This window comes from Mytilus trossulus, chromosome 9 (genome assembly GCF_036588685.1).
Source record: "Mytilus trossulus isolate FHL-02 chromosome 9, PNRI_Mtr1.1.1.hap1, whole genome shotgun sequence".
Taxonomy (NCBI): Eukaryota; Metazoa; Mollusca; class Bivalvia; order Mytilida; family Mytilidae; genus Mytilus; species Mytilus trossulus.
Window position 1 is genome coordinate 80671464 of NC_086381.1, and position 17491 is coordinate 80688954.

A 17491-nucleotide genomic window follows, 5' to 3' on the forward strand; every position below is an offset into this window, starting at 1 on the left:
ACATTGTACCAGTGAAGATAATATCAGAATATAAAATACAAATGTATCTTTAACTAAGTATCATAATAAAAAACCTCGCAAAGCAGTTTCCGTAGAACGCATTTAAGCCAATGTTAGGGTGAAACAAATCATGCACATTTGGTTAATCATGTACCAAAGCATAGTTATATTAAGTAAAACGCTAAAAATGAAAAAAATAAGCAGCACCAAGTAATTAGAAATAAACAACATAAATACACATAGGACAATAATACAATATAAACAGTCTCTAAACATATAAAAACAAAATATAATGTTATGACAAATTTGCAAGATTTACTTTAATACTAATTGTAAGTACTTGTTGTTTTAGTTTCTTAACTGGACACAATCGAATTTATTCTTTTTTATAATGTTCAATGTCTTGTTAAATGTTGTGGTGTTCTCATTGACGTTTTGTTCCCCATTCAATAAGACATTATCAACAAAAATAAGTCATTCGTGCTGTTCAAATTATTGTAAATTCAATTAGAATGTGCAATTTATATCAACACTGATTGTTTTCACGACCATGTTTCAGTTATTGCGAAAATAATGCATGTTTTCATCTGAATACGATTTTGGTGTCAATCGCATTAATCATGTTAATTCCAATTACGTATTTATCCTTAAATGTCGAATAGTTTATGATGTAATTTTAGCAAAAACTATCATTTGAATATGTCTAAACTTTTTGGCATCACGATTTAATATGATATTGTAAAGGAATGGTTCAAATTTGGGACGTATGATATCACTATTTCTGCCTATAGATGTTAATTAACATACCTGATTGATTAAACACAAATATACTTTGAATATAAGTGCTATCGTTATACAGAACAGTCGGCGTGGATCCTGATGTTTTAGATACCATTAACAACTGATTGTCATTTGCATAATATATGTAACTACCAACGACATGGATAGCATGGTAGGGTCTACTAACATGTGTTGAAAGTACTGTTTTAACATCAGAGCCATCATCTTTACATGATTTCATCTCGCCATCATAATTAATCCAGTACAGTCTGTTCTCTTCAGTGTCTACAATGAGTTGAATCCAGTAGTGGATAAATCATAATGCATTCGTACAACAATAATATATTTACTTATTATATTTATAAATCTGGTGTTTACATTAAGATTGATTCACCCCGATTAGCGACAACATAAACAATCCAATACAATAAATGTTTAGAAATTTTATCACGTTTTGTTCCTTCAAGGTGTAAAAAAACAAATTGATCAGTATTTCGAATGTTTTGAACACTAATCTGTGAACAACAATGACAAAACAATGACAAGTTGTCATATTTTAAATAATTTTACTTCAAAGCTTATTAGTAACAGCAAACCTATATCCATGCAATACACAGGTGTGGATGTGAAATTAGTGAAAGCTCGCCTTTCAGATAGATCAAATCTAGACTTCAATATTCCTGTACTCTGTTCATCTATATAAATCCACCTGTATAACAAATCAAAACTGGACATTTTAAGGAAATTAAAGTTGCAGGTTCAATTTGTGTTTAAATATGTACGTGATGTTGTTTTAGTAATAAACATTATTGAGAGAGGCAGACAATGCTACATAATAAAACATGTGTTACATTAGATAATGTTGTATAGTACTATAATAGGTAAATATAAATTGTGCATATTGGGTCGACTTTGAAAACGGATTGGTATATAAAAACACAAACTTAAAAACGAGTATACTGGAAGTAACTTACAAACTGCAATAGTTCACTTTCCTAAACTCCGAGATCGATTTTCAATGATTCATTTTTAAAAAAGTGACACTTTCCTATAAAGATACATTCAATTTAACAAATAACTCGCACAGAACGAGTTTGCTAGTGTTAACATCCCGAACAACAAAACAGGTCAACCTAGCTTAATTTAGCATGTATAAGTCATCATGACTGTTTTTTCTTGATAAATCAGTCGACCCTTTATTAAAATGAATATGTATACTATCAATATGATAAGACCCATTTATCATTTAAAGGCATAAAAGACATTAATAATGTCCTAATTTTAATAACATATAACACATTCATGGATAAGAAGATATGGGATGAACATAAATATTGAAATTAGATATAAAATACTCCCTTTAAACAAAGGGTATTTCTAATTGGATGCTAGATAAGGTATCTGCAAGCTTTATGTTGATACATGAATGTCAATGCATTTGTTTTAAGAAAACAAATTCGTAATAATAATATTTTCATTGAATTTGTTCTTTTATATTCAGGATATTGAACGGCATGTATCACTTACTAAGATGTGCATGCAAAACTACTAATAACAGAGAAACTTGTAGTAATTTAACATCTCTAGTGCAATCAAGATATTGTTTGAATTATAATTCATGCAACACGACAAGCCCGCCCTCCCACACCTATCCCTCGCTCGTTGGGTAGGCGAACGCGCGACTGGAGTACATAATTTCTATATCCTGGATTTACAGTGACTGTGGAGCTTGGATTTGACGAAAAACGTAACATGCGAGCCTCATTTAAAAAAAATAGGTATCTCAAATAATAACTTTACTTTAGAAAAATGACCAAAGGTCAGACAGTAGTAAGCAAAAGGAATGACCTTGTTAAAACACACCTTGATTTTTGGCGAAGCAGGTACAATCTGAGATATCAACCTCCTAATATATAGTATATATTAATTGGGAAATCAATGGTGTTATTGCATTATATTAACAACAAACACACCATTATGGAAGTATTCGTTTTAGACATATCGTACTGCATGTCAGATATTCAAACTGTAAAATAATCTTCAATTTAGAACATATCATTTTAAGTCCAATGTCAATGACGTGTCGCGGTACCCGATAGTATATGTCAGTGCATCAGTCGAATATGTTACCTAGTTTTATGTGTACTCTATGTGTAAAACAATTGTCTCAAATAAATGCAGATTTTCGATGCAAACTTAGATCGAAACGATATTTTATCAGACAGTAAAGTCATAAAGGCTGACTATATCAATTGGAATACAAAACTATAGAAAACTGACTTGAAAAAAAAATTAATTAAAGAATGATAGTCAAGATGCGCTTTTGACAATAATATATCTTCAAATATTATAGAGGCTATAATGATTGAAAATATAAGACTGATACACATGTCTTAGAGTTATTTATAAATTATCAGTGACAGTTGAGACTGTCAATTATCATGTTAATCTGATGCTAATAATAATTCATTGTATTTAATAATTTTATTTAATTTTTGATTGATTACCTGTTCATTCGATAAAAGGATAGAAATTATGTGAAGCCTAATGGTGATGACATATAGCCAACCAGTGAAGCCTAATGGTGATGACATATAGCCAACCAGTGAAGCCTAATGGTGAGTCATAGAGCCAACCAGTTTTATTACAATTTCTATCATAACATTAACAGTAACTTAAAATCTCTCACAAAAGAAAACCAATCATAACTAATTATAGATTGCAGTAAACAACTAATTTCTCCGAAGGCGACAATTGTAGCCTGTCTGGTATAAAAATGCATTTATAGCAAAACATGAATGATAAAACATGTGTATTGTTCTGATAACAAAATAAATTCATATTCGCTCAATTTCTTAAAAAATAAATAAAACTGAATACCTTTTTGTAACATCAAGTCGTATTACCCAAGGATTGATAAAAGTTGATAGCACAGTTACATTGCTTCCATCTATATTGCATCTTGAGAGTTGGCCTCTATAATCATCAACCCAGTAGAGATGATCATTAGTTGAATCAACAGCTATTCCTGATGGATATGACGTTGACTGGACAACTGTCTGTAATGTTGTATTGCTTGAGGGATAAGCAAATCTATAAACATTAAAAAAAGTAATTGACATTAAAAAAAATTAACCCAGTCACTGTTCGCACCTGTCACAAGACAAGAGCCTCTTGACTTTGTTATTCTTGTATCCTTTTTTATGTTTTAGTTCATTTCTATTTTTTGTTAAGTGTAACGTTCATTTTGAATAAATGTGTACGAATTTTTGTTTTGATGAGTTCAAGCCTGTTTCCGTTTGTATAATTTTCTCTCTATTTTGAAAACAAATTAATGGCTTTCGGCTGTTCTCTGCTCTTTATTTTGGTTCTTGACTCTTTGACACAATCTCCCTCCAATTCTAAAGTTTATTTCTAACTATGTTGTTTTTTTACTGATCTTGTTAGATTTACCAAACATCTCCACTTACTAAATCTTAAAACACTCACAATAAATTGAATCTGTTATATTATGTTAGTGACATAGTGTACGATATAATAACGAATTGATGTTGATGGTTTTAGTTTAGACATGTAACATGCAATGTTGCTTCAAATGTTTAGACATATATATAGAACACATCAATTAACGCTGCATTAAAGCCGAAAACTATCCAGTGCTTGCTGAACACATACATCATAATCTTCTCGAGACTAATTCTTTTATTTTTTTTTTTTTTTTCACAAAATCAACTTATGTAATCTTTATTTGTAAATTTAATTAAAACTATTTATACAAGTTGTCATATTTCAGGACAACGTTTTAAACGTTATAATGTTTCCAGAAAACGTTATATTAGGATCTGCAGCATGGACTACATATAAAGAAAACTGCTAAATTTCACATATGCTGAGTAAAGGACACAGTAATAGAATGTAGTAGTAGTAGCAAATTACTTGGGATCAATTTAAATGTTTATTAAATCATGAATCACAGTAGCAAGTAATTTTAACTAAAATAAGCGGTATGCTTTAATTTTGTATATTATTATAGTTATTAGATTTATATACATGAATGGGAAACATCATATAAAATATGGGATATACTTAAATCAAATGATAAATTGAAAGGGGTTTGTATTTTCATTTATTGAAGAAGCTAGTAGTAGTGGAAAAAGAGGTATTTATGGTGGCGAAGTAATAGAAGTAGTAGTAGTGGTAGACATAGTAGTATTAGTAGTAGTAGTATAATAAGAAGAAGTTGTAGCAGTAATAGTAGAAGAAGTAGTAGCATTAGTAGTAGTATTTGTAGAAGTAGCTGTAGTAGTAGTAGTAGTAATAGTAGTTATAGCATTTAATGACTTATATACTATCGAAGGTACATTTTTGAAAATATAGTTGATACAATCATATAATTTGTTAAAAGATGAGTATATATCGTTACTTGTTGAACACACATTAAAAAAATATAAATAAAAGAACTTTCATATAAAATGTATGAGACAAAAAACCAGTAAGACTAAACAATTAACACCCTTTAAAAAAATTAACATAACACACTGTAGACGCAATGAACGTGACTTGGCAATACTGACATATAATGCATACATAAAATGTACCGCAACTACAAATTAACAAGATATAACTCAAGATTCAACCAGTAAAACATTCCATATCTGGATTAAAAAAAAGAATAACTGAACACACATTTTTGTTGAAAATGTTATAATGAATTAAGAGGGGAAAAATCACATTATGTATAACAACATACATGTACATCCAAGTTTAAATTAAAAACAACGTTCAACATATAATTACGTTGGGTAAAGTATGTATACGTTTACATGCAAAACAAACGATTATTCTGAAAATGTTGACTGGTGATACTTTAAAAATACATTTTTCTTGACATAAGACATATTGTTTGTTTCATGTTGTGGTAAATGAGAACAAAGATGCCTATAAATATCACTACAAAGTCCCAATACTATTAATAAAACTGATGATTTTTCTTTAAACTTGATTTTACTACCGTCAATCTTTGTTTCTCTTACTATTGACGTCATCAGAATAAACGTTTACCTACCGAACGATGTCATCATAACTGTATCTTGGAAAATAAATGTATCTATTTTGGTAATCATAGTCTATAGCATACTTAGAAGTACTTCCTAGCTCTAACAGTACAGTAGCACTATAGGTATCGAAATCAAATTCCATTATTCGAGAGAAGGTTGAAAACAAAAGTTTTCCCGAATAACCTGAAATAAAACCATACGATTAGTATCCTAATTATTTCATTAAATCTATATTACAACAAATCAAATAGAATAAAGTCATGACTATAGCTTTTAATTTTATTATGTTAATGAAGATTAATATCGATGGCAGACTTACTGCTTACCTGCATTGACTTTCCTTCTGGTTGCTTTCGCCCCTTTTTATGAATAACATTAAATGATAATGGACAACTAAACATTTTTTTAAACATTTCTGTATTCATATATTGTCTGTTTAGGTAAAATTGTTGCATATAAAACACACAATACAGTTAAACAATATAACCATAACACAGTAACACTTTAGCTTACAAATGTACTCAACTTTTGAAATTCAAATCTATCAGAATTTTATCTGTAACAAAAAAAATGTATTTAACATGTAGACATTGATACCTTTTTAAATGTGCGATCCACGTTTATTTTGTTTATAAAGAGGTTGGCAAAACGCATGCCAACACTAAGGATCTTGAGTACTTGACTGGTGTACCACATTGTCAGGGTCGTGAGTTTTGTTGATGAAGAACACAATTGCATGATTTAGTGATTATAAAATAACAAAACTGTTTTTTTTTTTAATCTTGATTTTACCATTCACATATGCTATAAAGGTGAAATGGCAAATTTAACATGTTTTGACAACACAACATTATTTTAGTTAGTCGAGTTCGTTTGTGAATGGAACTAGACACGATATCAACGCAGCCAAAATGAACGAAACACAAAAACGGACTGAATGAAAATCGTTACAATAACGAAAAAAAAATCGGGACTTTTAGCGGTTCAGCAGCCGTATGTTTTTGTTAAGTTTAAAACCAATATAACATATACATAAACCATATTAAAAAAATACAAACTAATGACGCGGTATTGTGTCGTCATTGTGACTTAGCTACATTAAAAAACATATATAACAAGGGTTGATTGTATTTTTCGCGTTGACATTTCTTTGTCATTATCTTCGTTGCTATATGTAGATATAAACATGACTTTTGTTTGTAAACTTTATCCTTCTATTAACTTTAAAATGATAAAAAGTCACTATTCACCCTCATTACCTACACGTTTTATAATGATTTAATAGAAATCGTGTCCCATAAATACAAAAACAATCACTTTTATGAGGCATACATACGATTTCAAAAGGGTTGCTAGACGTGATCAAAAACTGTTTTTTTTCTTAGATCAGTTCTAATTTAACTCCATGATGTCGTTATATAATTGTATGCTATTCATGTATCCTGCCTATGAACAACAAATGGCTAAACCATGGCAAGACCACACTACTATTTTTTTGGAAAATTATCATTTTGCATTTACATTAGCCAATACTGGTGTAAAATATAATTATGCATCTATACGGTCGAACTCCCTCGAGATGCATACACATATTGTCATCTAAAGCATACACATATTAACCAGTACACATATTTATAATTAATGTTAACATTAACATTTATTATTCCTTAAACATGAAATAAGGTAATTACATATGATTGCCAATGAATTAATTTCCATAAATTGGGTTGTTTTGGTTTTAGTTTTATTTTGGTTTCTTTTGGTTCGTTCAATGAAAGTGCCAACATTAAACATACGCAAATAAATACCTTGTATAATTTGACAACACTATATAGTTTTTACTTTATTGTCGATTATCGAACACAAATTGAAATAAATATCAACTATATGGTCACTTTTATAAATTTCCAGTTAACGAAAGTAAGATTTTTTTTCAAAATAATAAGGATGTTCTTATCCCAGGCATAGTTTACCTTAGCTGAACTAGCACAACTATTTGAAATGTTGGGTCCTAAATGCTCTTCATATTTGTAATTGATTGCTTTTACATTATTTGGATCTGAGCGTCACTGATGCATCTTATGTAAACGAAACGCGCGTCTGGCGTATACAATGTATACTTCTAGACCTTGTACTTGTTTTGTCTATTTATACATGGCGCTTATTTTGACATAAAACATTCACCTAAGTATAAACCTATACCTGTCTTTGTTATTGATGCACATTGGTCTAAAAGACCAAGTTCAGGCATGTTTGTAAAAACCCTTCATGATAATTTAAAAGCAATAAATTGGTAAAATGTGTTTTAAAATATGAGATACATTTGGTATGACAAACTTTACATTCGCAATATTCACTCCAAACTTTTGTGAAACATTTCATATATTCGTTTCAAATGTATAGCTACTTTACAAAGTTTTCCAAATTGATATCTGCTAGATTTATTGATATGCGTTGATAAATATCAAGGATGCAACACTACCCGTAGATAAATACCAAGGATGCAACAATACCTGTAGATAAATTCAGTAACAATAATTAACATCAGTTCATTCGTATCATCTTCGTAGTATTCAGAAAACATGAAATAATTCAGTATATAAATTTAGATAGCGCTCTCAAATTCATACACTACCGGTTTTTCAATACTAACTTACAAAAGCACGTACTTTAAATACATTATGAGTTCAATATAGCTAAATAATAGTTCAATCTAGAATGAATTTGTAAATACAGTACAGTAAATAGCAAAACTTAAATAATGTCAGTAGAATGCAGTGAAGTAACACACTTAGATAAAACAACATGTTGTCTCCCATGTAATCCCATGAACCGAGTTTTATGTTTATCAATTGATGGGAACCTTACTAATTTGGCTTTTATGTAAAATATATAATGTGATTACAAACTTTACATTTTTATAAATTTGTAAGCAATAACAATGCCTGTTACCAAAATATTCAGAATACCTACACTAGAGAAATATTTACTATGATCTCTAATTGGCATATAAAACCAATTTATGCATTTGTAAGTGGCATTTAGAAATTTGGCTATACTATCAATAATGTCCTTGTTGTTCTTAAAATCATTGAGTCATTTACAATTAGTATCAATATTTACACAATGATCTTTTTTTTATTATTGATCTGTTTTACAGTTATCAGCTTTATTAAAAATGTTAAACTAAAAAAAGGAAGGTGTAGGTAACATTTAGGAAGCGATGAAATACTAGATTGAAGACGTGTCCTTTTCCCCACGGTATATATTGTTGTATATTTAACATCCCGGTGTTTGTCTTACCTTATTTTATATTTTACTTTTTATTATCTAATGTGTCAATCTTGTCCAAAACATTAAATTTTTATTTAAAGAAAAGACCTGTCTTTGAAACATCATTTTTTGGGGGGAAAGCATAGCAAGAACAGGTAGGATAAATACCAGTAGTCAATTATGTATCCGCAAAGACATCTATACAAAACACAAAAGAGCCTAGCGACTTCCGAATTTCATTATATTCATCAAATCCTACCAAGGTGTGTCAAACTTGATTACGGTTTCTAAATGCAACTACACGAGGTCGAAGATACGTTAAGAACATTACCTCATAGGTCCTGTAAAAACTGATCACCTCATGAAAAATTACAGAAAAGTGAAAAGATCGTAAATATTTATTGAAAGAAAAAAACAATGAGTAAAACGAGCACTAACACTGTTCTGTGTATGGAGCCCGCCGTTTTAATTGTCCATGTAGCAACTTTGAGATTATGTGTTTTATGAAAATGCCTGTACCAAGTCAGGAATACGACAGCTGTTTTCCATCCGTTTGTTGTGTTTTATCATATGATTTTGCCATTTGATTAGGGACTTTCTGTTTTGAATATTTCTCAAAGTTCAGTATGTTTGTGATTAATGTCTGAAAACATCATCGACACTTCATCTATTTTGTTTAGTTTTCATTTTGGAAAATGCAGAACATTAGTTTTCAAACACACGTTTTCCAGGCGATTTCGTATCATATGGTCATTGTATTAACTTTAAACGAAACGAATAATGGTTTATGCAAAAAAAAAATGTTAAACTATCCATTCTGAAAAATAAATATTGTGAATGACATGAATGACGGTGAATGCGAATAAAACATATAAATAAAATGTATGAGATCTAAAAATATTCGTTTTAAAATACTACTACTTCGTGTGTGTTGTTACTTAAAATAAGTCCATCTCTTTACTTTCTCAAGTTCATGCTCGGTGAAATAGACTCATCATAGATACCAGGGCTAAATTTTGTATATACGCCAGACCTTGAACTTAAATCAAACCTTTCGATACTTCTGTGTGTACATGAGTACATAGTTTCCACTTATTATAATCACAAACTAGAGGCGTCTCTTAGTCTACCAGCATGTGTTAAAATAAATCAATATCAATATACAATATGTTATCAGAGCGATATCGTTTTGTAATAAATGAATAATTTAAAACGGAAAGTCTTTAATCAAATGGCAAAATCAAATGATAAAACACACCAAACTAATGGAAAACAGCTGTCGTATTCCTGACTTGGTACAGGCATTTTCAAATGTAATAAAATGGTGGATCGAACCTGGTTTTATAGCGATTAACCTCTCACTTGTATGAAAGTCGCATCAAATTCCATTATATTTACAAAGATTCGTGAACATAACAAACATAATAAATAAAATTGTCAACATAGGGGTACAGCAGTCATCACCATGTTGCAATCCCAATCAGAACAACAACAATTGTATTTAACAAAGACGCAGAAAAAGCATACATCAATTTTAACAACCACGTTCATTGCTTACTTATTTTTGTATTCTAAATCAACCCATACAGGACTGAATGGCTTGGTTCAAATCACCTCTGGTATTAATATGTAATATCGCGTTTTACTTTAGAATTTAAACGTCACACAGGTAGAGATATGAAATAATTTTGTCGTTCAAAGTATTTTTTTACGATTAAACAGACAAGATACTTTCAGACATAATAACACAGTTGAAGTTGAGATTTTTTTCACTTAAAATTCAAATATTAGATGTACGCTCATGTATTTGGTGTTTTATATTTAAATAAGGTAATGTTTCTTTAATGTCAAATAGGGTAGTTTTACTTTGAATAGGATAATTAATGGGGAACATTCAAATCCTTGGGATATACGTAAAACTATTAACAACATGGCGATATATAATAACAAAAAATAAATATTATGGCACTTGTTACAGATAACATGCTATTCTATAATTACTCCCTTCTACATTGTTTAGTAATCTTGAGACACACAAAATATTACGTGTATGCTTGATGATATTAGCTTATTATTTCGAATAAGAAGAAGACATGCTGGCAAACTGTATATTTAAGCCGACAACATTTTGTATTTTGTTGCAATGTTTCTGTAATTTATATCATACAACTTATCTTGAGTTACCAAATGTATGATTTATGATACTAATATATATTTAAATTCATAAAATACAACTATGGCCAGTGTTGGTTGATGTGGACATCCATTTCTAGTATACACACCGTTGTGCGATACAAACATGAAGATTACTATCTTCAGCGGCAATTCAGCTTTTTTCATGCAGGAGAAATGAAATTAAACCAACCATAACGTCATTTATCATTCAATTTGTATTTCTTTTCCCGTGCTTGTATTTACTATCATGATTTTCTTGATATAGGATTGCTGCTCAGAAAGAAGCTTTTAAACCTAGAGTTCCAAATGGTGAAGTTGAAATCATCCCTTCGTAAATTTTCGGACGCCATTTCACAGATGATATCGGATATGTTCCTTACGTCGTAACTACAATCCCGGCACTTTCATGAATGTGACCTTCTTAAATTGGACTCTTTAAAGGATTTTTTATAATATGAACAACACGACAGGTGTCACATGTGAAGCAGGATCTGCTTACCCTACCGGAGCACATGAGATTTTTTAAAGTAATATCAGAAAAAAGATGTATGTTCATCCACATACTGAATTAAACTGTTTTGTGTATATTGAGAAACAACACAACAATTTTCTATTTGTTATAATTCAACTGCGTGTAGAGTAACCCAACTACTAGTTAATGGTTAAACAGGTGTGATGCAATCGGAGTTTTTTTGTTATAACTTTGTACATAACTTGTTTCGAAGTAAACTCCAGTAGCCACAAGATACCTCAAAAATAGATTACCGTAGGCAAAAATTTGGCAACACTTTTGAGAATATTTGGTCCTCGATGCTCTTCAACCTCGTACTTTATCTGACATTTTTTTTTTTATTCGAACGTCACTGATGAGTCATATGTAGACGAAACGCGCGTCTGGCGTAAACATAAAATTGATTTATTTAAAAATATGTAATGATCCTGTATTTGTATTGAGATAACCACCATACTTGGTGCACATGTTCAAAATATCATTTTAAAACTCATCAACAATGCCAGAATTAAAAGCTGTACCTTGGATGCGTATTTCGTTTAAAAAAAAAGCTATCATCAATGATGACTGAATCAAAATTGAAAAAAGGCAAAAATTTTAAAGTATCATTCTCCTGTATTAAAAAAATCATATTATTTCATAAAATATCTTAGTTTTTTAAACAGTTGATTTTTTTAATTTGGCCGATGTTAATGAAAATTCATGGCACCTTTTTTGTGCTGACTACTGCGTTAGTGATACCCTCAAGGAATAAACCTTCAACAGCAGTGACGTTGACCCAGTAGCTGTAAATATACTCATTATAACAGTTTTTTAATTATAAAAGAAGGTCTTATAGCACCGTGATAACGATTTTGTACATACATTTAGCGGTTTTACGATTGTGTTCTATTCAGGCGCATGTTCAAGTGATAACCACAATGATCCTTTTGGAGTCGCCAGCTTTTTAATGAAAAAAATCAAGTGATGTCTTGTTCATAAATAATAATCTGTCTTTTAAATAAACCTTTTCTTTTTGTGACTATTATCCTATTGTTCATACATGTGTGACAGTTGCAATAAAACGGCAAATTCAAATTATTGTTGTCTTGCGGTCGTAATTTTTCCGGTGAATGATTTATCAATTGTTTAAAATCTTTTGCCAAAAAAATACTATTGTATGTCAAGGCAAGACAATTATCTTAGACACTTGGGATAATGACAGTTGGTAAATTTTGTTTGCATGGAGAAAAATAAAAGGAAAAACGATATGAATGCAACCATACTTAACGAAAGGCGCGAACGTTAATAAATACGAAAATACAGGACATGTTTAGTATTCTGGTTCAAATTTTGAAGAGGTTTGTCAAACCAGATAACAAATGAATATGTCGTTTTGTATCATGATTTCGAACGTTGAAATACTTTAGAATATGTTTTATTTCAAATAGTTGAAAGAGTTGCCGCATTGATTCGACATACACAATATGGCCCATTGTCAAGATACTGTACACCCTCATTATCCATACATGGTTTGTCACTAATTATATATAAACGATGTCCACATAATACAGGACACACACAAAGGAGTGTAAAACGTGAATCTAAAATGTTGTTTGTGAATTCGTTCACAGTTTACACTAAGATGTCGTAAAATTCCATTAGATACCTTCATTTATCATGCTTTTAAGGTAAGGTTTGCGTACACAGGAAGATAAGTCGAATTCAAATAATTGGAAAAAGTAGGGACCCGCCATTTTTAATTACTTTTATTAACCAATGTTCGATAACTACAATATTATTGAAAATAAAACAACATCTAACCCCAAATCGCCATGTTGATGTAATTTTATCAAAATTTGAATCGTACAAGTAACGTTATGACCTTCAGTTTGTTTGTTTTTATTTAGATGACGTCACATTTAGGCATAACGTCTTTGTGCAAAAACCTTTTATGAAGTTTCGCGGAATTTAATCATATTACATAAATGTACATTTGTATGCTCCCACCGTAACAAAGGGGGCATTGAGTTTTATCCTTGTCTGTTTGTACGTTCATCCGAATATACGTATCATAGTGTACGTCCGTTTTTACAAAATTGGTTTCCGTTTTCATAACTTTAGTTTGCCTCAACCAACTGGTATAAAACGTATGCACAATGCTTTTTAACACAAAATTACCGACCGTGCAAGGGCTGTATAGCCAGTCAAGGTCGTTAAACACTCCATTTGTTTAACACAAAAACACAAAATAAAATTGAATTTTAATGTCGTCACTTTTACAGTTTTATATTTATGAGGGGTCGGACAGATACCTCTTTCTCCCGTCCCCTCTCACTTGTCTCTCGTCGTAAAACCTAAAAAAACTAATTGACGGGAAGCTAATTTCAATAGAAATCGATCTAATATCTTGTGTTTGTATGGCTTGTCCCAATCCTGTCCTTTCACAAGATAGAAGTGTTGTTTATTCTGCTTCAAGAACCCCGATAACTGTTTCATTGAATGTTAAAGTGTCTCTTTAATTGAATTTGTAATTCTGATGCACGCCGTTTTCGATTTTTTTTTTAATGTATAAATACAAATTATAGAAACGTAGGATTGAGTGAAAAACGGCACATTTTTGTGACACTGTTAGTCAGTTTCGTTTATGCTTTGAATTTACATAATGAGTCATGTGTTTAACTTATAGTGGATGCATACATATTTTCTCATATATTTTCAATGCATATTTTTACGAATGACAGAATGTTGAACTTGGTCTTTTCAAATGAAGAGTTTGCAAGGTTTGTCCGCAAATACGCACACAACCCACGCATCCCACACATTTACATCATTCGAAGTATATGTTATTTTATCAGTCACTTTTACAACTGACTGAATGTTGCTATTAGTATTTTCTTTATGGATGTATTAAAAATGTGTCTTTCAGACACAACTATTGTAGTGTGTCGTTCTGAACATGTCTGAAGTATTTGCCACCGGACATTTTACAACCTCTAATCAAACTAACTTCTATGCATATCAGTCACCTTTGAATCAATTTATTTAAAACAAGGATGGTAACATGTGTCTTTACACATGCACGGACTCACTATTTATCCGGAAAATTGTTACTCTTTTCTTTTCGTCTTTCTCTGTATATAAGAGATCATAATGAAGTAGTGACGACGATCAGCGTATTTGTATGAGGTCGTTTTCTGAATTTACGTTTTTGATCTCTGCCTTTAGTTTGCGAAAAATGATACGTAATGCTTTATAATGGTTTATGTTTATGCACGAGGGGCATCATCATTGTCCCATGGATGCATTCCCCATTTATTATAAGCTCTAACGTATAATTTCCTTCTGTAATGCATTAGAAACGGAATTACATTACTGTGGTTGAAGGGTATCCACAATTAATTTTATTTGACGACGCAAATTTACGTTTTACTGTCTCCCATACGCATCGACAGTTAAACTACATTTGTGAACATCAGATCGCCAATTGACGTTAGGGACTCCTCAACTACAATGCCGTTACTCCTGTGAACTTCATTGAACTGAATTTTAATTTTTTGAAAGTATTTGTAAGATGTTCATATTACAGGTCAACATAACTACATTTCTTATTTCAAATATGAGCAATACATAAATACGGGCGGTCATTTGTATTCCCAGGTCATCGTCTGTTTCGTCGTTCATCGTGTACATGTATAGGTGCATGTATTTTGTTTGTTTGTTCAAATACACCAATTCTGAACATCATGTGTAACAATTGGACAAATCATACCAGTAATTTATCTTTCCCCTGCTTAGTAATAGATATGTCATCATATTTGAATAACAGTTGTTGATATCTAGATTTGAATGAATGGAATACACACGGCTGCTATAAATAACTTTACTAGTTAAAACTGATGTCTTTTTATCCAAGTGCTGCATACAAACAATTAATCCAACATGGGACAATAAAGCAGTTTTCATTACTTTTAATGGCAATTTGAATGCTTTCATAAGATTCAAAATATTACAGTTTGAAGCACTGAAAGAATGTAAGTGTTCCCATCGAAATCAGAGTCTTGTACATGTATTAATACACAATTATGACCAAAGTTAAACACCTCCCCTTCCGACTTGCACGACATCAAACGTTCAATGTAGGAATAAAAATATACTTAATTCACATAGTTTGTTCACTGACCCCATCCTTGTCTCTCTTAACTTAATTTGGGAAAAAAATGATTGACCAATATGGATATATGTAAAATCGATGTGGAATTAACAAAACTTGCAGCAACTTGTATCCTCCCTCCCAAAACTATTTAATTTAAGTTTGTTATCCTTCATTAATCTTTTGATGTTATCCCTTACAATGTAGTTAATTACTATTTTCTCTCATTGATTTTGGTCAATCCAAACGTGTTACAAGACAAAACGATCATTTGTTAAAAAATAATATTAAAGGTGACTTTCTTCTTTGCAGATTAACAAAAAAAAAATATGTTTGTGTTTTACAGAAATGGCAAGAGGAACGCATAACGCCAATTTCCGTAAAAACGAGTTCGGCAACATACCAATGTTATTAGCTCATTATAATACAAATAGTAAAATATTTAGGTTCACACTTTTTTTACAAAAAACGGTGGACTCGGAATAGGTTTTTTTTTTACTTTTTGTTGCCATGGCAACGGTTTTTTTTAACCAAAAAAATAACGAATTTGGTTTTTAGGATTTTTTATATGATTTCTTAAATTCGAATTTATTATTAATGAATGGACCACAATTATTTATACATGTTTTATTCAGTTTTATTTTGTTAAAGTTACTCGCATAAATTATTATTTCAGAAGAATTTAAAATCCAATTGTCCTTAAAATCGTCAAAAATTGGAATTTTTAGCTTTTCACCTGAAAAAACGGCGATATTCGATTGTTTTGTTCATTAAATGATTGGGTACTCCTCCCTAAACAAAAGAATGTATCATATTGGTATAATATAACTAAGAAAAAAAATCCAAGTTTCATGCAAACCTTACCTTAAATAACAAACAGTTACATCACAGAAACCAAATACCTCCTTTAATTACTGTAAACACTCATTATGCATTCATAATGATATATTGATGTAAATAACGCCCTGAAATTGTTTCTAATGAATAAAAAGTAAACGAATTAATAACGAATTTGACTATTTACTTTCTAGATTTCTTGAATATATGGACATTTGGTATGCTGACCAATGACACAATTATCTACCAACGTCCAAAATGATGAACATTATTAAAGAGAAAGTTAAACGTACACAGGTTGTAATATATAAAGCTTAATTATACAATATAATACGTTACACAAAAATACTCACATGATGCATGCAGTGTGTAATGAATTAAGAGACACATACACAACCAAACTTGTACCTCCATTGCACTAGGATTGGATTGCTGCTGTTACTGTGAACATGGTTAATTATTCGGCGTTTGTATCAAAAGAATAATGTGTGTATGTATGCGTCCTATTCTTGCATGTGAAATTTTTCCAGTATATCAATTATCACTTGTTCATACCCCCTTTTCATAAAATTTGTATTGTAAGTCAAAGCAAGATTACTATCATGATACTTGAGATAATGACATTTCATAAAGATGTCACTTTGTTTATTTTGTGTATCCCATAAATATAAACCCAGTGTAAAGATAGTTGACATATTTGTTTACTAAAGATAGATTAGAAATATA

The 17491-nt window shown here is 30.6% G+C and overlaps 2 protein-coding genes across 2 annotated transcripts in view; both read right to left on the reverse strand.

Annotated features, from left to right (window-relative positions):
- LOC134684236 (low-density lipoprotein receptor-related protein 6-like) overlaps window positions 1-17491 on the reverse strand; it is an 828684-nt gene that overhangs the window by 484172 nt on the left and 327021 nt on the right. The gene's annotated exons all lie outside the window — the stretch shown is intronic.
- Window positions 1472-17321, reverse strand: LOC134683517 (low-density lipoprotein receptor-related protein 4-like). Its single transcript, XM_063542826.1, has 4 exons — window positions 17119-17321; window positions 5846-6020; window positions 3687-3873; window positions 1472-1489 (listed from the first exon to the last, which is right to left on the reverse strand). Exons 1-4 carry the CDS (start codon window positions 17177-17179, stop codon window positions 1472-1474), a joined length of 441 nt encoding a protein of 146 aa, XP_063398896.1. The 5' UTR covers window positions 17180-17321.

What these genes read in the sequence shown, in the direction of transcription:
- LOC134683517 (XM_063542826.1), bottom strand. Translation starts at nt 17,179, where the DNA reads ATGGAGGTACAAGTTTGGTTGTGTATGTGTCTCTTAATTCATTACACA. An exon ending in TTACACACTGCATGCATCAT is followed by an intron (nt 6,021 to 17,118) that starts GTGAGTATTTTT and finishes GTTTTATTTCAG; the next exon opens with GTTATTCGGGAAAACTTTTG. An exon ending in AGTTATGATGACATCGTTCG is followed by an intron (nt 3,874 to 5,845) that starts GTAGGTAAACGT and finishes TAATGTTTATAG; the next exon opens with ATTTGCTTATCCCTCAAGCA.